General features: G+C 44.6%; 1 protein-coding gene and 1 pseudogene across 1 annotated transcript; both read right to left on the bottom strand.

The window, feature by feature from the left end:
• Positions 1-2,793: 2,793 nt before the first annotated feature.
• LOC120681095 lies at positions 2,794-4,758 on the bottom strand (annotated as a pseudogene).
• A 1,686-nt stretch (positions 4,759-6,444) lies between these two features.
• LOC120681990 (1,4-alpha-glucan-branching enzyme 2, chloroplastic/amyloplastic-like) lies at positions 6,445-17,075 on the bottom strand. Its single transcript, XM_039963697.1, has 22 exons — positions 16,682-17,075; positions 16,115-16,236; positions 15,571-15,836; positions 15,109-15,207; positions 14,977-15,019; positions 14,684-14,743; positions 14,182-14,262; positions 13,986-14,102; positions 13,604-13,687; positions 12,897-13,018; positions 12,589-12,708; positions 11,890-12,019; positions 11,689-11,799; positions 11,356-11,484; positions 10,830-10,933; positions 10,152-10,296; positions 8,224-8,371; positions 8,003-8,103; positions 7,776-7,853; positions 7,395-7,550; positions 7,045-7,119; positions 6,445-6,950 (listed from the first exon to the last, which is right to left on the bottom strand). The coding sequence occupies exons 1-22, from the start codon at positions 17,034-17,036 to the stop codon at positions 6,861-6,863; spliced, it is 2,736 nt and encodes a 911-aa protein (XP_039819631.1). The 5' UTR covers positions 17,037-17,075; the 3' UTR covers positions 6,445-6,860.
• Between the last annotated feature and the right edge of the window lie 267 nt (positions 17,076-17,342).

A 17,342-nucleotide genomic window follows, 5' to 3' on the forward strand; every position in this document is an offset into this window, starting at 1 on the left:
TGATCTCGTCCTGGAGCAGCTGCGGGTATCTGTACGGCCGAACCGCCACCGGCGCTGTCCCGGGCAGCAGGTGGATGTGGTGGTCGAAACTGCGGCTCGGGGGGAGAGACGTCGGCGGCTCGAAGAGGTCGGTGAACGAGTCGAGGAGGAGCTGGGGGTAGTCGATCGCCACTACGGCCGTGGCAACTCGCGGCCCGGATGGGGCGCCCTTGCCGACGAGGCGCACCCGGCGGCCACTGTTCCAGAAGGACAGGCGATGGCGCGCGCAATCCCAGTGGAAGGAGCTGAGGGAGCGCATCCAGCGATACCCCAAGACCAGCTCGTAGCCCTCCAGCGGGATGACGAAGATGTCGATGTTGAAGGGTTCGCCGCTGATGATGACGCGGACGGCGCGGCAGATGCCGGAGGACTACAGCCGCTCGCCATTGGCCACCTTGACGTGGACACCGCTCAGGGGCTCGGGTGACAAGCCCAGACGCGCTACTGTAGAGGTCACCATGAAGGTGTGCGTGGATCCCGAGTCGACCAGGGCGGTGATGGGAACGCCTGCGATGTCGGTCTCGAGGAGGAAGGTGTCGGTGCTGCCAAACCCCGTCATGGCGCACATGGAAACCTTGACGGCCGGCTCGGAGTCGTCGTCGGAGACGTCGTCCTCCAGGGGGTGTCTTCGGAGATCTTGATGGTGTCGACCCCCTTGCCCTTGCACACCTTGTTGTGCCCCGGGAACGAACTTCTCGGGGCAGTTGAAGCACAAGCCGCGGGTGCGGCGGTCGTCCATCTCCTCTGCGGACTGCCGCCGGAAGCGCGTGAACGGCGGGGCTGCTGGCGAGGGGACTGGCGGCGGTGTAGGGGTGGCCGATGACGCCGAGGGCGCCATCCGAAGCTGGGGGGGGGGGGTCGTCGCGGCAGCTGGGGCGGCCGGCGGCGCTGCTGCTGAAGATGTCCTGGATCCGCGAGGAGGAGGGCGCCACGCGGAACGCGACTCGGTGGTGAGCAAGGTCGAACGCCGCTCGTACGCCCGAGCAAGGTTCATGGCGTCCTCGAGGTGCTCTGGATGTTGCAGCTCGACATCAATCTGCAGTGTACCGCCCAAACCGGCCATGAACAGGTCGGTCTGCTACCGTTCGGAGACGTCGTCGCAGCGGGCGAGGTGGGTGAGGAACTGGTCGATGAAGTCATCGACCGTACCCGTCCGACGAAGCTGAGCAAGCTCGCCGAGGGGATTGCTGCGGATGGAGGGCCCGAAGCGACGGTTGATGGCCTGAACGAATTCGGGCCACGATGGAACGGCGCGGTTGCGCTCCAGCCGAAAGCACCATCGGGCGGCTGCCTCGTGCAGGTAGAAGGACGCTGTCCAGGTCTTGTTGGCCTCCGGGGTGCGGTAGGCGAGGAAGCACTGCTCTCACTTGTGTAGCCAGATCGCCGGATTGTCCTTGCCGTAGTAGTCGGGAAACTTGAGCTTGTGTGCTGGAGAAGGATGGGGAGGCGGCGGATCAGATCCGAACACCTCGAACTGGTTGGCGGTGAACTTCTCCAGGACCTTGGTTTGGATCCGGTTGACGGCGACGCCCAGCGCGGAGTACTGGTTCTTGACTTGGCTGATCTCATGGGTGTTGAGCTCGACCGCGCGGAGGAGGTTGTCGAGCTTGGTGCTGATGTCCGCCGGAACCTCGTCGCCGGCCATGGCGGACAGGGGTGGCGCCGGGTGAGGGAGTCTCGGCCCGACAGCTGGCTGAGAGATCGGTGGATAGGGTGGCGCAGGGAAGGGTTTAGCGGCTAGGGTTTTGGCGGCTAGGGCTGGTGGCGGTGTTTAGGCGCAGGATCTAGGATCGTGATACCAGATGATGTGGGGGATAGCTGAATTAGGGTAAACCCGCCCTCACGTTGGAGGCTCTGGGAATTGGACTCTAATTCTGCTTGCTTTATTAATGAAGCCGACCCTCTTATATAGAGGCCGGGAGGATTACAATTCTCCTAAAAAGATCTCAAACTTTAATGAAATTACTTCCTATAATTAAGATACATGACTCATCACACGTTTTTCTTCCTCCTCTCATACTTGCGGCCCACAAATGAGTCCACAACATCGTGGGATTAATGCACATCGGTTATGGTCTTGTGATGACCTGGATTTGAGTTTGCGCGTGACATGTGTGTGTGTGTCATGGTGCTGTTGGAGCTTGTACTTAAGAAGGAACTGACAGTTTTTGTACAAACATAAACCGTGGATAAACACAATACACTCCTCAAACTGACTGAAATACTTAGAACTTTTTTTTTTTGAAATAGTTAGAACATACTACGTAGAAACTTCTAGAAACTAATTTCATGGAGTCTACTGTCACCTGGAACTATTTTGAAGCATCATAAGCTGGCTGGTGGTGATCTCGGTATTCAATAGGCAGAGGAAGGTTCCTTCTCGTGCAAATTGCTCTCTCAATGAAGTAACGGACCAGCTAGAGTCACTACGTGCTTCCATGTGCAGTAGAAATTAAAGCAGAAGTCCATCTGACTATCTCAGATGTTCAGAATTCCAGATTCACAGGCATCACAATTACAATTTCTTATAGGAAAAGAAGCATGTGGGCTGTGGCCCTGAAGAGGTTCATCCCTCGTGTGACAAAAATGATCAAACAAAATTTACCGATCCAAATCAAATAATGTGGATGCATGTGTCTGGTAATGCTTAAACCCCAAATGAGACGACATTCTCAGTAAATTTTTAGCAAGTCCATGCATAAAGATTTTAAGCGTATGGACTCTCACACAATCTGATAAAGGAAACACAGAAAGAGCATCAACTTAAAAGTTCTTCAGATATTGCGGAAGTGACAAGCAACAGATAGCAAACTTATAGTCTAGATTCAGGATCTCACATGATTCACCAACATACATAATATGCCTGCTATTGGCATCATGGGTACCAAATCTTAAAAAGTTTAAATACTGAGGCCACCTAAATCATTGTCTAGATTCAGAACATCAACCGAGCACAACACAAATTTTGTGCCAGTGACACCATGGATATTTTTTCTACTTCGGAATGAAACCTCAAATGCAGCCAAAGTTAAAATAGTAGTTTAAGATAACCAGACAACATCCTAACATTATCGCAATGTCCTCAACTGTTTGATGGATAATCATCCCAGCAGTACAACTCAGAGTTATTTTAATAGCCCATGATGTCGATATCACTGTCAAAGGGGTCAGGCAGAGCATTCACAGCCTCTATACTGAACCACTTGCGATGGACGACTTTCAGACCCTCGAAAATGACTTTGGCTTCCAGGGAGGCCCTGTGACATTGACTGAGCAGATTTAGCTGTTCTGTAAACCATGCAGGGTTGTTGGACATGGCAAATTGAATCTTCATGGTCTGCAGCACCTGGGCATTTGCAAGGAGGAAACACACAAATTCAAGCAAGTTTTGGTTCTCAACTCTGCTTCCTTGTTTCTCGAATTTGATTTCCAGTCTAACGCTTTGGAGATGGTTCACAATACATCCAATGGGATCAAGCTTCTGGTAGTAGTTTGGGCTGATTGTGTGAACTTCCCCTTCCCAGGGCTTGTCACCCTTTTGCACAAATACGAGGAATAAGATGAAGTTCTTTGCAGGGTTCAGCTAATGGGGTAGTAGTAGTATACACAAGAACAAACAAACAGAGCAACCTCAAGCTGTAATTACCTGGATATGCAATGTCTCCAGGAAGGGAAAGCACTTGAGCAAGTTCATCACTGACTCCATGTTCTTCTTGCTCGAGAACGTCACACTGATAGCCAGAATCTTCACGCAATTGAAAGGAGCGCGCAATCCGTCGCTAACCTTCTGCAATGTACAAGCGAGTGATGCCTCTTGGGCTATCACAGACGAAGAAGAAGAACAAGTGAATTCAAAGACTGTAACCAGTTAACTACCTTCTGAGCAGCAGGCTTGTCGATGCCGTGGAAGAAATCCCGGAAACCCAGTACGAGGTAGCCTAAAACAGTAAGATTTGGCGCGCCGACGATGGTGACCGCCGTCCCCAGATGCGCGTCGCCGAGCAGGAACTGATGTGGATGCGGCGGGGGCCCTGGATGTGTCTGAGTATGACGCTGCGGAGCGCGGGGCAGCCAGAGAGCAAGCTCTGGAGCGCGGCCTCGGAGATGTGGGTGCTGGAGAGGGAGAGCTCCGTGAGGCGGGACGCGGCGGCGGCGGCGGCCCCGGCGTCGGAGAAGCGGCACTCACCGAGGGCGAGGGTCTCGAGCGTCGGGGAGGCGAGGAGCGGGTCGGCGAGCGCGCGGTGGCACCACTCGGGCGGGCAGACGAGGGAGACTTCGCGGGCGCGGTGGACGCCGGCGGCGAGGTCCTGGAACCAGGCCTCAGCGGCGCGGACACGGGCGCGGAGAGTGGTGCGGGCGAGGCGGAAGCGCTCGACGGGGCCCGGGTGGGAGGCGAGCGCGAGGGTGACGGCGTCCGCGCGCGCCGCTCAGGGCGCCCCCGCCTCCGCCGCGGCACGGGCGATGGAGGGGCCGGTTGCGGCGGGGAGCTCGAGGTCGTCGAGGCGGAGCGGGGTCCCGCGCCACGCGTCGCGCCAGCGCGTGGAGAGGACGGCGGTGCGCGCGGCCTCGGCGGTGGCGAGGCGGGAGATGATCGAGGAGAGGAGCTCGAACGGGAGGTTGCTGAAGAGGTCCTCGCCGCCGGCATCGCGCAGCGGCGGCGCTGCCATCTCGCCGTCGGGATTTTGCGAGGGTTCGTTCACCGGCCGCGAATTTGGTCTGGCTGGAGTGAGGCCCTGTTTGGGTTTGGGAGTTGCACAAATTTTAACCAATAATTAGATATACTAAATAAAAACAATTTGTAAAACTAGCTTCACAACTCTACGCTACTTCGCGACTTCGCGAGACGAATCTAATTAGATCTTTGACTGTACGATTAGAGGATAGTTACTGTAGTATCATTATAGTCAATCATTGATTAATTACCGTCATTAGATTCGTCACGAAAAATTACACTCATTTTTTAAAAAAATTTGCAATAGACTCTATTTAATACTATATGCATGTGAGATTTTTTTTTGGAATATGCTAGCACAATCCAAACACGGCCTGAGTGAGAAGATACTGTAGACACCCAAGGCTAAAGGAAACGGGCTCGGTGGTGGGCCGTGGGCACACAAGGTGACCTTGCCCATTTCCCCTTCTTCAGACTTTCAGATTGAGAGAGAGAGTATTGCACAATCCTTTCTAGTTTGGGAATATATCGCAAATCACAATTTTGTGAAAACTCGTGTAAATTATGATAAAAAAGTTGTCTAAATTCACAAAAAAATCACACATCTATTTGATATGATGGTACACAATCTTGTAAAATATCTTATCCAAACTCAACTTCGTCTGTGAGATATAAAAAGAACAAATTTCTTGCAACTTCTTGGCTTGAAATTTGTTATTTTTATATCTCACAAACGAAGTCAAATTTGTACAAGATATTTTACAAAGTTGTTTATCATCATATCATCTACATGTGTTATTTTTTAGTGAATTTAGATGATTTTTTGACGTGATTTGCACGGGTTTTCACGAAACTATGATTTGCACTATATATATTCCCTTCTAGTTTAAACATTCATACTATAGAGCTAGAGATGCATCTGAGAGTCACCTATTTGTACATCTACGGATCATTGTAATTCTACAGTCCGGATCGTAATCATTTACTCTTTCACAGGGGTTCAACAATCCATTTCTACCCAGCTTGTATGTTTTTTTTTTGTTTGAGGGAAACCCCAGCTTGTAGGTTGTAGTTGTGGATTGTTACAATCCGGATCGTTGCAGTCCAGGGTGGTGCAAACTGAACTGGAACAACCTCAAGTGAAACCAGACAGAGATCAAATGGTGCAGACCACTCCAGTGGTTGTTCCGCTTGCTGCTATGCACCACCCTCTGTTTTTATTCTTTTTTTTTCTTTCTTACTTTGTGGTTCAGAGTTAAAAGGTTACGCCTCTTGATTTAGCACTGCAAGTAGAAAGAGATGAAAATACGTACTCCCTCCATCCCAAATTATTAGTTGTTTATTCTTTTCTAGATACATCGATTTTGTTATACACCTAGATATGATATATATCTTAACACATAGTAAAAAAATATGCATATGTAGAAAATCCAAAACAACTAATTATTTAGGACGGAGAGAGTAAATGATAGATAACCTACGTGAACATAACTTAAAAGCAACCCGCAAAAAAGAACTTAGAAGCAAAATTTGCTGGAGGTCGGTACGCAGACGTTACCTACAGCACGCGCAGGTTCGACCTGTGAAAATACGATCACACATGCGCGAGCAGGCGATGCGTATCAAGATAATGTCCGATTTTATGCATAAAGACATTAAACGGTGCTGTCACGTCTTTCAGAAACCAACGCGGGAGCATGCAGTACAGGCATGCGAGCGTCAGAAGAACCATGTTGTAGGGAAAATACCAGCTTCTTCGATGCTTTATTACCACAAACTAAGCAGTAAGAGTGTAAATAACGACGTACTCATTGTTCGAAAAAAAAATAACGACGTACTCTGAACAGATTGTTTTCAGAAGCCATTATGTACAAAACCACAGGGAACGTTTCCAGATTGGAGAGGGACTACCGTACTAGCTCGGGAAAATGTGGTGCGCTCGGGTCCATTTCCTTTCACGAGTCACTCGGAGACGAGAGACTCGTTGATAAGCTAACCTATCAACCTGAATACCCTGATCGACCTTCCACTTCCACGTGGTCTCGGGTAAAAGCATAGGGGGCAGCATTGCGCCTGGTCGCATCGCGCAGCAGTGTAGCGCCACGCAGCTCATCCCTGGAGTTATTTCCCCAACAGCTGCTGCCGCACCCTATTCGTCCTCTGCGAGTGCGTACACAACGGCTGTTCTGCTGGGTGCATACACCGAGAAAGAACACGGCCTGTTGTCATGCGGCCAGTCCTGTAGATCAGAAAATGATTTGTTATTTTGTATTTGCAGGTGACATTAAAATAAGAAACACAGACTTTGCGCAATATTTGGAACCGAGACTTACAGCAGTGAAGTACTCAGCCTCGTGATCAAGCCGACTAAATCCACCGAAGAGGCCATCATCAGAATCTAAGACAATCTGATAAGGTGGGCAAAAGCCTTCAGCATCCGGTACAACACAAATTTCCGTATTCCAGAAATAGTTAAATGAAGGAAGATCATAGCAGTCCATAATTTAATGGAGAAGACAGAAAGGAAGAATTTAATTTAATGGAGAAGACAGAAAGGAAGAATTATAGGAGCGCTAAACTGCTACTTGATTACCAAAAATACAAGATTATCCATGCCTGGAAAGAATGTAAAGACCCGAATGGTGACAAAAGGATGGAATCAAAATATATGGAAGCTGCATACCTTGTACTTCCCAGGCTTGAAACAACCAACGCGGTAGTCAAAATAGCTATTGCTCCAGTGGAAGTTGAACACAAATACCAAATTTCCTCTTTCAAAGATTATCACCTTATCCTCCTCATGTTTCCGTGATACATACTGGTGGTCTGATGTCATGAACTGCAATCAAATTGTTCATTTCATCAGTAAAATAAAATGCACCAAGTACCCACCTATGAACATCAATTCCATATCCCATTTCCAGTAGTTTTCCTCATATTATAAATTCTTTAAGACTCCTACCAAGCCAACTTGTAGGGAACAAAATGCTTCGTTGTTGTAGTTGTATAAAATAAAGAAATTTAGCTTGATTTATTATGCAACAGAGACAAAGTAGTGACATACTTCATATTTTTCCTCAAGATGCTGCATGGCCTGATCAAACTCTTGCATACCATGATACCTAAGATAATCTGCATCTCCCTGGAAAGAAAGAATAAATGAAAATTGTACTCAACAATGACATATGGTATTAACTTTTATAGAAACACTCTTGATCCTCCCCAACTAAGTTTACCAATAAATGTATGGCCAATCTGGATATATTTAAAGGATGTAGTAGTTAAACTTACAAGGTCAAATCTACGACGACATTTATCGTAGCTATAGTTATTTCCAGGAATGACGGAGCCATTTGGAAGACTTTGAGGACCTCTTGGAAAATCTATCCATTCTGCCAAATAAATTTAACTTTTCCTCAGATAAAGTAGATTGCATGCCTCAGCAACGATCAAGGTTAAAAACTGAAACACGACACAACTATGCAACATGGAATAAGATTGTAAAGACTAACCAGGATGACCAAACTCGTTTCCCATGAAATTTAGATAGCCTTCACCTCCTAAACCCATTGTAACAAGCCTAATCATTTTGTGTAATGCTATCCCACGATCAATGCGAGGCGTTGAAGGCCTGTCCAGAGCCATGAAATCATACATATCCTGCACGAAGAGAAGTTGAGATGTTCATGTCACTATGTTCTATTAAATCAGCAATTTACGGCACAATACTACACTTCTTCATGTACTGTGTATCAACCATATGTAATAATATTCAAATGGAAGTATGCTTTTCTAGGAGAAAACCACAAACAACAACAACAACGTAGCCTTTGTTCCCAAGCAAGTTGGGGTAGGCTAGAGATGAAACCCGAAAGAAATAAATTCAAGGTTCAGGCACATTGATAGCTAGTCTCAAAGCGCTCCTATCCAAAGCTATCTCTTTAGAGATATTCCAATCCTTAAGGTCTCTCTTAACCGATTCATCCCACGTCAGTTTAGGTCTACCTCTACCCTTCTTTACATTATCGACCCGCTCAAGAACCCCATTACGCACCGGCGCCTCAGGAGGCCTTCGTTGGACATGTCCAAACCAAGGAGAAAACCACAAAGCATAAAAATAATTATATCTTCACCAACTCACAAGTATAGAAAGCCCTTCAATTGCTTTATACTTCAGGTAGTTGTTAAAAACAAAACATACAAGGACATTAATGAATAAACTAATGCACGATGGGACACCTAAATTTACTTTGCTCGAGAAGTCATCAATTACCATGGAAAGATCTTATGTGTTTCTCCTTATAATATTAGTCTAGCTATTTCCTTTTTAATATTATCTGGCAGGAACAAAGTTGAGATTCAAGCACGCAACAAAATACGAAAGAGCATAGCACCTAGGCCGGTAGACCTACAACAAGATCTAGGCTCATGGGACTCCTAGATGCTTCAGAAGCAGTCACAAAAATCAAGATCCAGTCATCCAGAAACTGTAACCAAATTGATTTTAATTGGGTAAAGCAAATTTCTGATTTCTCCTTAGCTATGGGCAAATTCTACAGGACAGCAATTCGTCCGGCGATGTTATACGGTGCTGAATGTTGGCCTACAAAAAGACGACATGTCCAGCAACTGAGTGTAGCAGAGATGCGGATGTTGCGGTGGTTTTGCGGGCACACAAGGAGGGATAGAGTCCGGAACGAAGTTATTCGGGATAGGGTCGGGGTGGCACCAATTGAGGAGAAACTTATCCAGCATCGGCTGAGATGGTTTGCACATGTCCAACGAAGGCCTCCTGAGGCGCCGGTGCGTAATGGGGTTCTTGAGCGGGTCGATAATGTAAAGAGGGGTAGAAGTAGACCTAAACTGACGTGGGATGAGTCGGTTAAGAGAGACCTTAAGGATTGGAATATCTCTAAAGAGATAGCTTTGGATAGGAGCGCTTGGAGACTAGTTATCAATGTGCCTGAACTTTGAACTTATTTCTTTCGGGTTTCATCTCTAGCCTACCCCAACTTGCTTGGGAAAAAATGCTATGTTGTTGTTGTTGTATGGGCATAAACTAATCCAATAGTTTTGAATGAAATTGAAGATTGATCAGAGTTGTGATAGACATAGATGAGTTTGACTCATCCTTGCCCTATTCTCTGTAAGTTGTATGACTTTCTTAGAACCATTTGAGAATGTATCATGTATTTATATACCAAAAGTTTTAATAAATGAGTCATTAGTCAATTGTTGAAAAATATTTGGAAGTGAAAATGCTCATGTTCAGCCGTCTGCAAATCCGTACACACAATATGCTTAGCAATCATTGCTTGATATCAAGTCCAGTGCTCAATTACCCATATGGCTAATGATTAGTGTACAAAGAGATCACAATCCAAAGAAATACAAGTAATCTCAACGCAAATTATTTAGGTTACGGAGTAACAACTAGTACCTTATCCATCAACCAGAATGCAATTGTCTTGTCACCAACTAGAGCTTGATCATGACTTTCAGCATAAGTGACACACTTTTCTAGCCATCTTCTATTTGTTAAGGTGTGCACGATATCACCCATTTTCCAATATTCATCACTTTGCCTGTGATAAAAGAAAATATTCAAATTTGATCACATAATATATTTGTTTGGAACTACCACGAATATGCATGAAGTACTAGAATTTCAGCTCAAACAAGAAGCCTAATTTTAACAATAGGAAAACAATAAGGTCCAGAGGTTGTCAAAACTAGGAAACATTTACACGAAGGGAAAATATGTTACTGGTCACTTGAATTATTAGCATGGTCCTGGTACAACTTGGACCATTGCATGCTGTACTTCTATCTATATCTAAAAAAATTGTAGACATAATGATAGGGAAGTATTAGCTTTACCATTTGATGAAAATTCTATTAATCTTCTTTTCCTGTGACAAAGTTAAAGCATTTTGTACATTTTTGCAGGGCAACCAATTTTTTAAAAAGACTGCATGTGTTTTAGGACGATTAAAGAGAATGGAAGTACTTTTCATATTCAATCTGATATCACTAAGGTTGTCGAAACAATAACATCAATATATGAAAGATCATTAAGATCGAATTGAATATGTAATAGCTAATTTCGAGCACTTACTTCAGGAGTTCAATCCATTTGTCTGGGGCAGCCATATGAAGGCGGTAATCAAAACCAACACCACCATCTTGAACAGGAATACAAAATGTAGGCATTCCGCTAACCTGAAAAATTACAGTCATTAAAAAATTGAACAATGCATAACTACTCTGAACCCACAGAAGTTCCATAATATAGGTCTAGGTCTAGGCATATCTAATAGTACTTAGTACAATTAGAATCCATAACTACTTTGAAAGTATGTGAAATCCTGTTCCTCTTTCAAAATACACCATAGTAATATCTTTGGATACCACACCAAATCCATGTCATGGCCATTTTTAGAAAAAATATCAAATCAACTGACACTTGCCATATTTGGTTAAAGAGTTATTTGCAGTCCAAGAACAATAATATGGAGTTCTTTCCTCGAAAATAAAGAAAAGTAACCAGTCTCTGAGGGGGGTGAAAACACCAACTAAATTAATTGCTCTGTACAAGTGTAATATTTGCAACAGGAAAACACAGAAACGTTGTGAGCACTTACATCTTCACCAATGGCTACAGCCTCGGGATAAAGCCCATGAATAAGATCGTTTACCAGCATTAGGTAAACTACTGCATCAACATCAGTGGCAAATCCAAAATACTCGCCATAATTCCCAGTAAATGCTACCTATAGCAAATAATAGCAATTATAGAAGAAGTCAATTATTGCTTTCATCAGGTACAAACTAAGAAAAACTATCTCAGACTTGGTAGTTGGTCGGAGGAGACATTACACATGTAACAATGCAGAGCAATTCCACCCATCAGAGAAGGAAGCGATAGGTGTGTAGGACTGTGAAATCAAATTAACAGAATCATTTGGTAAACTTACTTGTAATCCATGGTGAGTATACATCATGGAAGTCACCCCATCAAATCGGAAACCATCGAACTTATATTCTTCAAGCCACCATCTCGCATTTGACAGTAGAAATCTCAAAACCTGCAAAGAAAAAGTAATGTTATATATGTAAAGAAAGATAAATAGGAACTCTTAGCTAATACATTATGAAAGAAGTCACATATTACATACTTCCCAACTCCCATAATTGAATAGGCGAGAATCCCACATCCAATGATGGCCCCGTGGACCACCATGGAAGTAATGTGTATCAGTGCCGTCAAAACCATTCAAACCATCCAGGGTATTATTTGATGCATGACTGCAGGACACACAGAAATATTGGTAAATCTATGCAATCGAAACCGACAAATCAATTGATAAAAGAATTATGTTACAGTTATCGTCTTATCGAGACTACAAAGACCGGAATATGAAATTCAATTGGCTAAAGCAGGTGGATGTCTTAAAGCCTATGTAACTGCCAAGAAGAATCACTTTACAACTCTTTTGTGAAGATATTGGCATGTATCTACATGTCTTCTTTCTTTACCTCCCTTGGGAGGAATATACCAAGTGCATATTTAGCTCAGTAACTATGCAAACATGCGTAAATGGAATGATGATGATAAGTGGAACCTAAGCCCACTAATCCATAAGAAGCCAACTATACTTTCCCAACTCGCAAGTTCTTTGTAGCAATTGCTAGGTGAGTGAATGTATTGCACCTAAGCTTCTCTGCCCGCATCTACACCATATGTGTGGCTATTACAAAACAACGTTCTAAGAATTATCTACTCATAGGTTAATACTAAACCTAACAAAAAAATAAAGGGTGCAATTCTATGGCATGATAAAAACAGCCCTATCTAGAGTACCAAACAAACATACCTATGAACAATATCCATAAGCACTAGAAACCCAAGCTCATGTGCTTTATCGATCAGAGATTTTAGGTCCTCCGGAGTCCCAAAACGGCTACTCGGTGCAAAAAAGTTTGTAACATGGTACCTGAAAGTGAATGTATACAATAAGCATATAGAGTAAGAAAAAGTAAGCATTGATGTATGGCCTGAGAAAAAAATGAAGTGGATTCAACTGTTTCTGTATGTACAAAGCATTAAGATGCAAGAGTTCGAGATGGATGAAGAAGAAACAGAAACAATGGAGAGAAATGAATCAAGTGAAATTGTGAATACCCAAAGCTTGCATAGTAAGAGTGTTCTTGGATTGCCATGATCTGTACTGCATTATATCCCAGCCTTTTAATTCTTGGCAGCACCTCATCTCTGAAGTTAGCGTACGTGTTTATCTTTGCTTCCTGTGTAATAAATCATCTAATATACTCAGCTTATCCCCAAGTACTGATTATTGCAGTTTATTGTACTGAAACTTCAATTACCCAACAGAACTGTACAAACAATCACTCATATACTGCCCTCATTAAGATCGTATTTCTTACCCTTAGTTCCTCACTAATAGACCGCACTGCTTTCACTTAACATGCTAATATTTATTACCACAAAGACAGACTTCACACATAACTAGGTTCTGGAAACAACAAACCATTTTCACCATTTATTCAAAATGGGATTCCTTTACAAAAAAAAATGTGTTAGTAATCATGCAAGAAAATAGAAGACCTGATATATGCATGTTAAAATTCTATGAAAACAAAGTTCCCCATTAACAAATTTTAAAAATGGTCCAAAATCTGCCTTCTTGTCACATAAATACAATGTGTCTGAGATTGTATCTAAGTAAAGAATTACAAGTTTTTCTCCCTCTCTCGTCTGCGGAAGAAATATGGACAGTTGGATGTTAAAAATATTAAAGAAATGGTACATGCTACAAAGGATTAAACAATCAGCACAGCGAAAAAATCCAAAATAACTTTTTGGCATACCGGGCTACTCATTCCAACATGTGATTCGTAAATCCGCAGTGACTTTGGCCGCTTAGGTTGAGGGTGTTTGAAGACATATTTCTCCTGTACTCGCAAGTAAAAAAACACCTTTAGAAAATGGTCACAAAAAATTCAAAATGGAGGATCCTACCAAAAAAATAGGTATCGCTAAGATTCTTAAGTAGAACAAAAACACACAGAATCCTTTACACTAATAAGAAGACATATTGCATATGCCACTTCCATGTTTCAAAATATTGTTCTGTACCCTAATGTTATAAGAAAAAATTGAAATAAAACAAAACTAGACAGTGGGGCATACCAAAAAAATTATGCCAGAGAAATTTTAATTAAAGAATGTAAGATAAAAACTAAAGCATACCTCTTCAGGTGGATCATAATATATACCATTGTATGGTATTTCACCCGGAGCCTGCACAGAAAACTTGATCCAGGCAGGAATGGAATCCTTCACACCAGATGGTGTATCCATCCGTATCTAGAAACAATAAAAAAAAAACAGGGGTTCCTTCAGGTTGCTCAATTTGAATGTTTCCACTCCCAATAAAAAAATATACCTTCACACGCGAGCCATGAGGAATAGCAGGGGATCCATCAGCATTATTAGGCAGGAAAATCTCCCAAGTGCCATACTCATTCTGAAAGTAATCAGTCAATATATCAGCATGAATATGAAAAACATTACTTATCATGTGCAAATATATTTGCATGCAATGAAACCCATCAACTTATTTCACAATAAAATATTGTGGATGGGATATCACAAAAATTCAAAAAATGTTCTATAGATAATTAGTAATACGCAAAACTACAACCATGAATTAGAACTCAACATTGATTTCTGAATTTAGGATTAATGGCAGTTGATCGAAGGTTAAGCAGCAGTACTGTACAAGGAATCTGTTCACACATTTTACTGAATTTATAAAATATGGTTGGTATTGGATTCTTGAGGCTCAACTTGAAGGAACGTATAAACAAGTAAAACAGACACAACAGATGAAAACATATCAAATAATTGTAAATCAAAGAGGGAAGATTGCAAAACTGCAGACATACTCTGGTCATTGTATCCGCATTTGGATTCCAGTTGTTGAAGTCACCTACTAATGCTGCTGACTGCATTAATATACAAGAGTCAGTTCTTAAATATTAATGGAGTTGACCAGTAATTTCGATAAAAGTATCAATTAAAGAGAGACACAGTATATTGTGGATTATCTGCACGAATATTAAAGAGAGCCACAGTATATTGTGGATTATCTGCACAAGTCTTGTGCACTAGGTAACAAGTGAATCATGAACATTATCAAGTGTTCAAAATGTGATTGCTAAGACTGTTGAGAACATACGTGTGCTCCAGGAGCCCATTCTCTGTAAGTTATACCTTCAGCACTGGAAAAAGAAGAGGGCAACACCAATCAAGATTTGTTCATAAGATGTGCAAATTACTGAGGAGCATATTCATGGAGCTTATAGTTTACCTGCGAGTAAATCCCAGCTTTTCATAACCACGAGAAAATGCATCCAATCCACCTTCGTGTTGATCAATAGCTGCACGCATTCTCTTGTATTCGCTGTATCTGTTGAATCCAACAAGGTAAACCAAGCAAACATGTCAAAGTTCAACTTCTCTCAACAAAAGCAACAAATATTGGGGCTTAACCTGTCTAAGTTTCAGAGAATCAGCAAAGTAAATGACAAACCCGGTTACCAGTTACCACATTCTTATCAGGTTAGTCACTCTGTATTAATAATGATCAGCAGTGACAAAAATAATATATATTGCATCAATGAGTTACAATAATGAGCAAAATTGAAATTATGTTTTCCAGTCACGTTCTACAAGTGTTTTCTGATAGACACAAAACCATGATGAATAATCCCATCTAAGAGCAGAGCATAATTTCAGAAGCTCAACACAATTAACAAAAGTAACAGCTCACCGGTAGTCAAGATGGTTCCGAAACCCTTCAAGCATTGGGTCAATCTGGTATATTCGCTGGCCATCTCCTGGTGGTGGGATAACTCGTGGTTTCTCCTCCACGAGTTGTACTTTGGTTTCGACGGCTACGCCATCAGTTTCAGTTTTGCTAGTGCTTTCAATCACTTCGGAGGGTTCAGTCTTCTCTTCAACCTCAACTGCTGAGCTCGCTTGAGCCACTGATGAGGACGCTGTCTCTTCCACAACCAGTTCTGCTTCATCAGGTACCTACAGCAAAGAAATAAGTAAGCTCTATGTAGAACCAGAGAAATAACCAATGTCTTATTCCTTAGTGATCTTGGTAGGTGTAGGTGCTAGGTGGTAGGTGGTGGTACTACAAGCTAACTTTTCAGTAGCCCAAGAACCAGCACAGCTCCGTAACCAACAATGCACGAGGCTTTGCACAAATGCTGATATTAGGAGCGCAAAAACCTGACACCCCCATTATTTTTTTTATCAGACATTTGGTTAAGTGCATCATGAAGGCACAGAAGGGACATTCGGACCTCTAGCTCTTCAGACTGCACTGGAGTGTCCACGGCAGGCTCTGCGGAGGAAAGCAAGTCATCGTTGCCACCTCCCGGAACTAGCACCTTTCCAGGAGCACCCGCGCAGCTCAGAACCGTACCTGAAAAATGCAAAGCCAGGTCCACTGGTAAGAAGTAAGAAAGCAGCACCGCCATTTGCAGGTTGCAACGATAAGGAAACATCAGTCATCAGCCACACAAATAGCGAGAGAGAGAGAAAAATATATATAAAACCCATTGGCTCAGAAATTGAAATGATCGCCGTAGCAACTGGCAAGGTTAACGCATATTGCTGCCACGAAATGCAGGTTCCGAGTTCAGTAACCGCGCCCGATCGCTTGACGGGTCGAAGTGCAGACATATGAATTGGAGAAGGATGCGTGCGTGTACGAGAGCCGCAAGCCAGCCAGGATCCAGGGCACTCCCTCTTCGGACCAGCAGACACGCCACCCGAGTGCAGTGCAGCAGAGAGAGAGAGAGAGAGAGAGAGAAAAGCGGGGAGAGCCGGCGACCGACCGACAAAGAATAGAGGGTTGAGAGCCGTACGCGAGAATGAGTCCTTCCTCCTGAAGAGCACCGGCGGCAAGTCCACCCCGCTCCTCCGCTCCGCGCCGGATCGCGCCGCGCCGCCGCCGGGCCGCACGACCCCGAGCCTCGCGCCGGACACCGCGAACGACGCCATCCCGCGGCAGATCCGAGCCCTGCCACCCGCGCGGCACACCGTGAGCGAGCGCGTGCGCGGGGGGAGCGGCGGCGGCGGCCGAGGCCGAGGAGGAGGAGGAGCGGCGCGGGATATTATTATCCCGGGAGCGAGCAACTGCGGGGGATCGGGGAGGGAGAAGGGGGAGAGAGCAACTGCGGGGGATCGGGGAGGAAGTGGCCTGGCACTGGCAGACTGCATGGGGATGGGAGACAGAGAGAGAAGAGCCGAGGCGCCGAGCCCGCGGGGTGGGACCCCGCGGGAGCGCGTGTGGCGTCGTCTTCCCCGTGCGCCCGCGCGCGGAGGTGGCAGCGCGGGACGGCGACGTGCCGTGGCGGTGGGGCAGGAGGAGATCGCGAACCAACGGCTGGGAGCGCGTCCCAGGGCCACCCGTTGCGCCCGCGCTCGCTCGAGTGATCCGCCCCCGGCAGTCTCGTACGCTGCTGGCTCTCTTCGTTTTTCTCTATTCTTTTTCTCTTTTTTTTTTCGGAAACGAAGGCTGGTTGC

This window comes from Panicum virgatum, chromosome 7N (genome assembly GCF_016808335.1).
Source record: "Panicum virgatum strain AP13 chromosome 7N, P.virgatum_v5, whole genome shotgun sequence".
NCBI classification, from domain to species: domain Eukaryota; kingdom Viridiplantae; phylum Streptophyta; class Magnoliopsida; order Poales; family Poaceae; genus Panicum; species Panicum virgatum.